General features: G+C 30.9%; 1 protein-coding gene across 9 annotated transcripts; it reads right to left on the bottom strand.

The window, feature by feature from the left end:
• Positions 1–215: 215 nt before the first annotated feature.
• LOC137821328 (FAD-dependent oxidoreductase family protein) lies at positions 216–8,172 on the bottom strand. 9 transcript variants are annotated; one of them, XR_016515675.1, is made up of 9 exons: positions 7,911–8,172; positions 7,750–7,807; positions 6,994–7,102; positions 6,727–6,865; positions 6,496–6,557; positions 6,262–6,379; positions 6,049–6,160; positions 872–998; positions 216–782 (listed from the first exon to the last, which is right to left on the bottom strand). XR_016515675.1 is itself a non-coding variant. In XM_068625876.2 (9 exons), the coding sequence occupies exons 1-9, from the start codon at positions 8,057–8,059 to the stop codon at positions 317–319; spliced, it is 1,359 nt and encodes a 452-aa protein (XP_068481977.1). In that variant the 5' UTR covers positions 8,060–8,145; the 3' UTR covers positions 216–316. The 9 variants fall into 9 exon arrangements, 4 of the variants coding, with proteins under 4 accessions (XP_068481977.1, XP_090151633.1, XP_090151634.1 ...); XR_016515676.1 differs by having other exon boundaries at positions 6,262–6,385; XR_016515674.1 differs by having other exon boundaries at positions 6,262–6,408.
• Positions 8,173–11,173: the final 3,001 nt, after the last annotated feature.

Below are 11,173 nucleotides of genomic sequence, written 5' to 3' on the forward strand. Positions count from 1 at the left end.
AGAATAAAATACGTACTTTAAATTAAAGTACATTAATAAACATAATTTTAATTTAGATTAAATAATTTGGTACATAAGTTATAACATAATCAATTATATGTTATGATAAAATAATATTAATTTTATTTTTTAAAATAATTATATTATTTTGAAAACGGATTAATCCAACCTAAACTCATAATATCAAAATAACTCATAATAACAAAAACTGCTCCTTCAACAACTATACAACCAATCTCATTTGCAACTTTCTCATCACATAATAAGCTAACAAGATTCAAATCTCAACAAAATTTCTCCTCTAAATTGAACATTCCTAGAACAGAACACTACATTTTGGTTCAGTGGCTTTCCAAGATCTCAACTCAGATGGAATTACTTCCTCATTAAAGGAAAGCACAGCTTGTGCCATCAAATTACCTAGCCAAGCATGGTATAGCAATCCTCTTGAACCGAGCCCACCAAATAACCAATACTTACAAATATGATTTCTGCCTATTACATCATTGATACAACCCAAAAGTGGAAGTGATCCGAGGGTGGTGAGTGGAGGCATTGCCCTCAGACCAGCTCTTGCTCCAGTGAAAACCCAATCCTTTATTCCAGGATAAATGGTAGATGCCTTTGGCAAAAGCTCCTGAAGAGCTTTTGAAGCTTCATCGCTCGAGACATTTGGTGATGAATTTACCGACTTCCATTCCCAAGTTGAGCCCAAATTCAGACTATGAGGGCCCTGAACGGCAATCCATGCATCTGATAAAATTGAGGGCCCCCTATAACCTCTGGAAGACAAGGCCAGAAAATTCTCAAATAAAAGTGATGACATAGAAATAATCTCAAAACATTCCAACATAGAACATTGAAACCTTACTTCGTATCATCATGCAATTCCAGTTGGGCAATTACACCCCTACATGTCCTTAAAGGCAGCCTCCCAGAAAGCTCAGGAAGCATGTTCACCTTGGCGCCAAGGCATACGATGACTGCATCATATTCCCCTGAGACATAAAAGATATTATATCATAGTTTTGAACCATCAAAAGCTCTGCCAAAAGTATGGTCATCGTTAAATAATATTATATGCACACACAGACACATATATACATATATACTAGGAAATAGAAATGTTGACCTACTTCCACAGGAGATATAACGTATAATCTTTTTAATGTGTTGATAGAGCATAATAAAACATTCATACTTTCCTGTCCTCTAAAATAAGAACTTGAAAAAAGGGAATTATTTTTATTCAAACATCTCCTTTCCTTTTTTATTTGTCTACTTTCATTTTTTATTTTGAATACTGATACTAATTACATAAATTTTTTGTTTGTTTTCTATTATTTTTTTCATTTTTGTGCAATTTCTTACTAATATAGTAAGTGATTCCATAAGTCTATGAACCCCTCGAAGCATTTTCAATAATTTTTTATCTTATTATTAATGAAGAATTTCGTATATATCTAAACCCATGTGTGTGTATATTAAGGATAGTTTAATTTTTATGCTTTTGTCATATTTTAATATTTAAATATGGCTGGTAAAAAGGCATTCCATTAGTGTAGTTGATCTCGTAGAACAAGTTTGAAAGTTTCTTGCTACTCAATCATATGTTAACATCATTCTTAAAAGGTTTGCCTTTCTCTAATTCGTCAGATCTCCTTCCTTATGGATCCTTGATTCTAGTGTCTCACATCACATGCCATATGATCCGTCTTTTGTGTCCTTAAATTTTGTCTCACCTATTTGTTGTGATTGTTGATGACTCTGAATGTCATTAGCAGGTCCTGGATCTATCTCCACATCTACTTTATCCTTTTTAAATGTTTACTATATTCCTAATCTCACTTTGAATTGTGCGTCTATTGGTCAACTATGTGGCTCTAGTAACTCAATTTTGTTTTCTTCCACTGACTGTCGTGTGCAGGATCCTCAGTGAGGAAGGTTAATTGAGACAAGCCATAGACAGGGGACTTTGTATGTTGGATGATCTGAATGTCCCAGCTGTTGTAGCATCCACGGTTGATTTATCATCTTTTTATTAGAATTTTGCATCATCTAGTTTCTATTTATGACATTATCGTCTTGGACATGTTTCTTCCTCTAGATTAAACTACTTAATTGCCATTAGAGATTTAAGCAAATTACAAACAAGTGATTTTTATTGTGGTGGTTGTAAAATTGCCATATTTACTGTTTTACCTTTTACCAAGAGTGTTTCTACATCTCATGCACCTTTTAACTTTATTCATTCTAATGCATGGGGTCCATCATCCTACCCAAGGTGGATCCCACTATTATATCTCATTTATTGATGATCATACTCGTTATTGGATTTATCTTATGAAACATCATTTTGAGGTTTTTTTATATATATCTTATGTTTTGTACTATGCTTAAAACTCAACATGATGCGATTATTAAATGTTTTCAGTTTTGCGAATTACTTGGCACTAATGGTACTCTTCATCAGACTTCTTAAATTGATACTCCTCAACAAAATGAAGTTGTTGAAAGAAAACCTTTTTGGTTCTACTTGCTTTGTTCTTCGTCCACAATTGTCCTCTCGTTCTATAATGTGTTTTTCCTTGGTTATTAGGATGGTAAAAAAGGTTATTGTTGTTTTGATCTTACCACCACAGAATCTCTTATTCTCATCATGTTTTCCTTGGGCACATTCCATTCTATTCACGTTATTTTAATTCTCGCAATCCTACAAGGTCTGATCTCTTTTGTATTGAACCCTTTTCCAATAAAATGATGTTGTAAATAATCTTGAAATTGAGAATTGTAGGAATAATATCGGTACTACTACAACTTAAGATGTCCTCGCGACTTCCCAAGCACCTCCTATGATTGTTGATCCTCCACCTCTTTGATATTAACCACATGTTTGTAAGTCCACCCAATCACCAAATTTTGTTTATTCTTCTTCCTTTGCTTCTTTCTTAACCACAATTCAAAGTTTGTTTAGGTCGTCTTCCTATCAAAAGGTTGTCCTAATCCACTTTGGCAACATGCTATGCAAGAGGAACTTTCTGCTTCAATCAAACAGCTATCTGGGACATGGTTCCTCCAGGAAAACAAGTAATTGGCTGTCAATGGGTCTACAAGATTAAAACCAAGTCAAATGGGTATATTGAGCATTAGGAAGCTAATTTAGTCACTAAAGGATTCTCTAATGCTCTGTTTTGATTGAGGAGGGGATTTGTGAGGAGGGGAGGGAGTGGATTTGTGTGGATTTGTGAGGATTAGAGAGAATGTGTGAGGATTAGAGAGAATGTGTGAGGATATGTGAGGTTGTTTGGATTGAGGGATGATAGAGTGGATTTGTAAGGATGGTTTATTGTGAGTTTACAAATTTACCCTTGTTATTAAAAAATATTTGAATAATGAATTACGATTTTTTTGTGTAGGTTTGAATTAATTAAATATTTTTAATATATAATATTCATAATTATTTATATTTTTTAATAAAAAATTAAAAAATATAATAGAAAATATTTTTGTGTTAAATTGAAATAAATTTATTAAATATATTAAAATTTATGAAAATAATATTTATTATTATATTCATTTGTTACTTTATATAACTATATATATTGTTGATATTATAATTTTATTTTGTTATTTTATTATTTTTAATTATATGTTGTTATTAATAGTATAATTAAATATTTTTAAAATTATAAATAATAAATAAATTTATGTAATATTTATTTTTGTATATTTGTAATAAAATGTGCACAAGGATATTTAGGTAAAATACAATAATCCTACATCATCTTCACAAATCTTTTCATTTTGTGAAGAGTGAAAAAAACCATCCACCCTCCCTCCCATCCATTCCCCCACCCTCAAAACCCTTGAAACAAACACAAAAAATCCCCCCTCCCTCCTCCCTCTTGGAAACAAACACACCCTAAGGAATATGGTCTAGATTATGCAAAAAACCTTTGCTCCAGTTGATAAGATGACTACCATTTGTACTTTTACTATTGTTGTTTCTCTTTGTCAATGGGATATTTTTCAAATGGATGTTAAAAATGTTTTCTTAAATGGTGATCTAAGAGAGGAAGTCTACATGATACCTCCTCCAAGTGTTTCTCTTAATCCAGGAGAAATGTGCAAGATAAAAAACTCTTTATAGTCTCAAACAAGCTAACTAGGCTTGGTTTGAGAAATTCTCAATAGTTATTGCATCTCTTGAATTTCGTTCTAGTGATTGTGACTGCTTTATTTATGAAGACTACTTCTAATGGTCGTATTATTCTCTCTTTATATCTTGACGACATGATTATCACCGAAGATGATGTAGATGAGATTATAGACTTAAAATTCAATTGGAAAATAGTTTGAAATGAAAGATTTGGGTCCTCTTCATTATTTCCTGGAGATTGAAGTTGCATATTCTCCTAAAGGTTATCCTTTCTCAATCTAAGTATATTATCACTATTCTAGCACATGATCATCCTCGGGTACTTGCATATCTAACATCCCTATTGAGCTCAATGTGAAATATACTCCTTTTGATGGTGTCTCTCTATCTGATCCCACTATGTATTATACTATTGTTGGCAATCTAGTATATCTCACCATTACTCTCCCTAATATTGCTTATGTTGTGCATGTTGTGAGTCAGTTTGTTGTTTCTCCTACTATAATACATTCGACAACTATTCTTTGCTCTCTAAGATATGTTCGTGGTACTCAATTTCAAAGCCTTTTCTTTCATTCATCATCTTCCTTGGAGTTGTGTCTTTATTTTGATGCTAATTGTGCTCGTGACCTTACAGAGCAAGAAACAAGATATTGTTTCTCGTTCCTCCAGTGAAGTTGAATATCCTATCATGGCTCTAACCATCGTTGAGGTGGTTTGGTTGCATTGGCATCTTTCTGACATTTGTGTTCTCTTTTTAGACCAACCCTATGTATTGTGACAACAAGAGTGCTATTCAAATTGCTCATAACTCAGTCTTTCATGAGCTTACAAAGCATATTGAAACTAATTGTCATTTCACTCATCATCATCTTCAACATGGAGCCATTACATTGTTTTTCATTTTTTTCAACTATGCAGATTGTTGATTTATTTATAAAAGCTCACTCTATCAAGCATTTCAATTTTTTACTCTAAATGTTTTGTGCTAATGCATTGAGTTTGAGGGGGATGCTAGATGATTATATATATATATATATATATATAAGAGTAGTTTAGTCTTTATGTATTGTCATATTTTTATATTTATATCTTTGTTGTGTCTTGTATCTTAGACTCTCCATTAGGACTAATATAAAAAAAAACTATTCCTCTTATTTTCCATGTATTTTCATCCTTTGTTTTATTGTTATCAATCGTGACTTATAAGCTAAAGCTATCACAAAATAAACAAACAAAAGTGTTTCAAAGCCGCTGGTAAGAAAACCATTGAAATTGACCCTATTTTAAAAAGATAAACATCTACTAACATGCATAAAGAAATTTCATAGAACCAAGTCAGCCCAACAATGCCTTTTAGATGCAACAACAGAACTACTAAATGAAATTATAAAAGAATCACAAGTGAAAGATAAAAGGTAAATTTAGATGCCACAATCTCCGAGGGATGATGAATTACCTAAGTAAAAAAAAATATTCCGCTAACTTTAAATTACCTAAACTTTCATGACTTTTCTCATGTTACAGGCACTTGAGATTCGGCCTTTACTAAGATTTAAGACACAATTATCCTTTAACCTCTTTTGTTATGTTTTGACTAGTTTACCCGTTAAAGCTAATGAGTCCATAATTACCAATTCATATAGTTTGACATAGTTGAAGTAAAGATCTTCTGTAAAGTCCTGAATTCAATATCATTTAAAATTACTCATTATTTATTGAGCTACATCTTCTTGAACAAAAATGCTAAAATATAAATGTAACTTTCACTTAATTTAAAAAAGAAAAAAGGAGACAGACAGACATTGCAAAACTGTCAAGTTAACAAGCAAAGAGCAGCACACTGAATGAAACTACAAGAGTCCATAAGAATAGCAATGCATTATTACCTTCAAACTCAGAAAGTCTATGAACAGATCTTTTGTGCAAACTAAGCTGTTTCTGTGAAGAATCAAGAGTTGATGATTCTTTTGCCAAAATTTCACATCCTCGGAAAAGTGCCTAATAGAATTATCAAAATGGGTGAAAGTAAACTCCTAGAAGGGAAAAAAAGCAAAACATACACATTAAACAACGGAAATTTTTGCAGTAGTGATCCAAACCTGAAGATAGTGGCGAGAATTGATATTTAGAGCTTCAGGCATATAGAAAGCTGTGTTAAATGGTAAATATACGCCAGGTAAAAGACTTTGAGCCTCTCCATTGTTAAGTGTTTGTACTCTGCAGCTAGGAAGACAAGTCTTGACATTCTAATCACATAAAGGTTACATCATTCATATCTGAAATCCAAGTCTAATAACCAATGTTTCTGAAATTTATTAGATCAGAGAGGTTACTTCATTCAATTTGATCATGTTCTTCATATCTGTTGCCGGTCTTAAGATGCCCCTGAAGTCAGCTGATCATCAGCAGTGTAAATCAACTTAAGATTCCAATGGAGAGTGTAAAATGTATAAAAACAACACAGCAAAAAGAATTATTCGAAAGAAGAATACAGAACTTTACAAGACTTGGGGAATTGGGGTGGGACAATATTCAGTTGCTAAAAGGAAAAAAAACTAAAGAACCTTTTGTGAACTACAAAAGCTTCCATATCTTCAGCAGATTCTTCAGTTCTGTAATCTTTGCAGACACTAGCTTCTTCAGCAGCTCTCAAAAGCTCCATGCTCTCTTTCCAACACTGCGCACCCTCCCAGAGAAGCTTAACTACATTACCATTCATCCATCAGCAGATTCCACAGGACACCACATCATAACACAAGACAACCATGGAAAACAACAATCCACTATATCTACACTCCACAGTAAGACATCTCAAGATTAAAATGCGAAACCTTTTGGGGAATAAGGGTGAAGAAGACCTCCGGACATTCCAGAAGCACCACCCCCAATGCCCACTTCATCGTATACATCAACTCTCAGATTCAACTCTTTAGGACTTTGCTGCAAAATAATATTTCAACAAAAAAAATGAAACAAAATCAGCCGCTGACAGACAATTATGACTCCATAATCTCTTCTCCCATAAGAATATAGGAAAGAAAAGTAAAATAAGTTTTACAAAACTTTTTATCTTTTAGAAAAACTAATATGAGAAAGAAACTTCATTTTCTTTCTTCATTTTTCACCATAGAAGTAATTATCAAAAATTTATTTAAACAAGTCCCAAGTTATGTTAATGCATCTACAATGTCTGATAAGAAAATTATATGGTGTCTTATTTTATTCTAAATGAGTCTCATTATCATCGTGTTATATTATTTTTAACCAACTCAAACTATATTTAATAGTTTTATTCTAATGGTAAGGTATTTTAAGAACCCACAATTTATAACTTTTTATTTAACTTTAATTGTTTACAACTGAGAAGTTATTAATAAATTGAAAATGGTATTCTGAAGATGGATGTTGGTTTTAAAAAATATTACTTTTATATAGTCAAGACATTGAATCTTTTATAAGATAAAGTTCTTAATTTCAAGACCTCTATCTCATAAGCTTATAGAGTCTTCAATTTAAGAACTCTGTAGTGGAGATACTCTTATTTTTCATATATTAGCAGGCATACATCAATATTAGTGAAAGGTTACCTTCAACAAATGCCAAACAACAGAGAGGCCAGCGAATCCAGCACCGAGCACTGCACACCTGAGGAAATTAGAATCAGAAGTCAATATTTTAACCCAATATGTTTACAAAGGGAAATGGATGTGTGCTTATTGATGAAAGAGACAACTGAAGCAAGATGCACCTGAAAGGGTGCTGAGTCAGAGAACTATGGCACCGAACTGAAGAAGGAGAAGGAGGAGGAACAAAACGGACATGGCTGAGTGTAGGAGATGTCGAACGGAACGGGAAAATCCTGCCACTAGGGTTCGGCCACACGTGGAGGTTCTTCATTTCCGCCTCTTCCTTTATCTTAGCTGCTGTTTTCTCTGCCAGCCGAATGCAAGGCCAAACTGTTAGAAGTAGTTAGAAGTGTTCAAAAACTAGCTCATAATTAAAAATAATCTACTATAAAAATGTTTGATAAAATTAACTATTATAAAATTATAAATAAAGATATAATTAATTATTCAATATATTTGTATATTTAAATTTTTTAAACTTTTTATGATATAATTTTTTCCATAAACAAAAATGTAAGTAATGTTTGTGTAAAAGTTTATTCTTCATTACAATTTAAAATAGTTACCATTATACGAAAGTACGTTATATACTTCTTCAAGTTTAGGTTTTCTGGATTCGTGATTCAAAGAAAAATGGTCTAGAGGGTGAATCGTTAAGGTTTGTATATTGATTTTAATTATTGATTATTTTGTTTCGGTATTTAGGTTATGTTAAGATAGAAGAATAATTATTTGATAAAATTCATGAATCAATAGTAAAATTGTTAAATAAAATTTAATTTATTAAATATGATGAGATAAATGTTTTCTTTATTCATGAACATGGGTGTCAAAGTGAGTTAATTGGATTGGTACACTATGGATTGAACTAAAAATAAATGAATTCAATTCGATTATTTTTTGTCAATTTGAATTTTTGTAATCTGACTTAATATTGTAATATACAAATAATTATAACTAGCACATTATTATAAATCTAAATTTTTCCATTTTCATTATTTATACTTGTACTTGTATGTACAATTAGTATCCACTGTACCATGTAAGATTCAAACCCTAAACTCTCAAGTCTAATTCCTAATCATAATCTCAATACCTAAAACCCTTGAACCTTAAAACATAAGCCTTAAACACTACACATAAATTCTACACATTAATCATAATCTTAAACCTTAAAACATAAATTCTAACCACTCCCTCTAACCCTTAACTCTAGTAATTAAATTTCAAATCTTATCTTTTTAATCTTTTAATTTTGAATTTTTTTTTACACTTAACAAGTTGAAGTCATTTATGAGTGATATAACTTCAATGTAAAATAATATAACTAAAGTCGCATATAAATCATATAATTTCAATTATATTATTTTACACTAAAATCGTATATGAGTAACACAATTTAAATTAATCATAAATTAAAATTTGAAGTAAAGTTATGGTAATCTTACAACAATTGAACCAAAATAATGGAAGAATGACACAACTTTTGTATAAATACCACTTTTATATTGACTTGTCTCTTTTTTTACTATTATAGCATTCGTTTTTTTTAAGTTTACGACTTACCATTATAACTCCCTCTTCACACACACTATATATAAGATTTTGCATATTGCTTGTGACATTTTAGAGAGAAAAAAACAGCATTTGTTTGTTTTATACAAGCATAATAAAGAAATAAGTGTATTAGTACATAAGATTAATATTTTTTTTGTTTTTCTAGAGAGAAAAAATAGCATATTTATTTGAATTAAAACTTATTGAGGTATTAATATTTGTTATATTCTAACACCCTTATCAAGTGGTCATTTAACATAGTTTGGTCATGATGCTGACCAAACACTTGAAGATTTGGTTACAGAACCACAGTCACCCAGCAATGAACCCAGTATCTCACTCAAAATAAATATGTTTTGATGAAGTTTAGACACTTATCTTAAATAGCGTGTCAGTGTCAGATACTAATATCGGATACTGACACTTGTATGACACTTATAAAACATATATTCGTGAAATGTCTAATTCAATAAGTATTTGTTGTATTTCTGACAATTTTAGTATGGTTCTAACACAATTTTAAAAAGGAAAAATACATTAATTTTCTAAAAACTCAAACTTACTGTATCAATTTTTATTATGATTACAAAAATAAGAAACAAATCTTTTTAAACCAGTCATGAAAAACATTTTTCTGCTCCAAAAAATAATATGGAACATACTTGTGCACATAAATCTTTATTGTCAATTTATATAATTCATAATTATATAATATATAGATTTGTATCCCCGGGTCCTACATATTTTTATATTATACGTATCTTCGTGTTCGTGTCCGTGTCGTATGAGTGTCTGTGCTACATATTTAAAATACAATAAAAATATGTTTTAATTAATATAATAGTAATAATAAAATCTTTAAAATATTATCATCTATAAAAATATAATAAAAAAATAATTCTTCTTACATTTTATACTTTTATTTTACTCTTAATTTTTAAGCTGATAGTTTTTTTAAAAGTGTGAAATATATATATATATATATATATATATATATATATTTTGTAACATCCCTAATTTTACTCATATTTGTTAATATGTTATGCATGTAATATCTAATTAACAGATAAACATATATTGTTTTCTCATATTTGTATCTCAAAACAAAAGATATCCCTCTTCATAGGGATTTAATATATACATCAAAAAATTTAAAAAAAAACAAAAACAAAGCAAAACATTCAATTTACACCTATCTAATCCTTCTGCTGCTGAGGATCTCTATTTCCTGCAATCTCATCTGCTCCCGTGTAAATACACGATCATCACAGTTAGAGAAACAACACAACCAAATAACAGGGTAAGCTAGCCATATAAAACAAAATTCTATAAAATTTCACTCTGAAATTACTAAAACATAAATCATAAGTCTCATACAAATTCTCAAATCATCAAGTGTCATACAAATTCTATATTCATCTTTCACATGTCAGACTTCCACTGACTCATATAACGTAGACACTTGACTCTACTTCCAGAAGACTCGTGTATTGAAATTAGAATCCTGAGACCTGCACCTATCATACTACTCGTTGTGAATCCACACAACCATGCGCATAAACATCTCAATATCTCATCATCTTGTATGACAGGGTAAATTCATATGACCTAAAAGACCAGATTATATTTCAAACCCCAGACAAAGTCATATGAACCTCCATCGACTCTCACCAACTGAATAACTTCATCTATGTGATTCCATTATATCAGTAGAGTCAGGATGTCTCATTACGGGCCTGACAGATCAATACACCCTAACAACCATCTCAACACGGTATTTCTTTTCCTGAAAATATTATGTCTTGATCACACTTTCAAATCATTGCAC

This window comes from Phaseolus vulgaris, chromosome 9 (assembly GCF_051622355.1).
Source record: "Phaseolus vulgaris cultivar YP4 chromosome 9, ASM5162235v1, whole genome shotgun sequence".
Taxonomy (NCBI): Eukaryota; Viridiplantae; Streptophyta; class Magnoliopsida; order Fabales; family Fabaceae; genus Phaseolus; species Phaseolus vulgaris.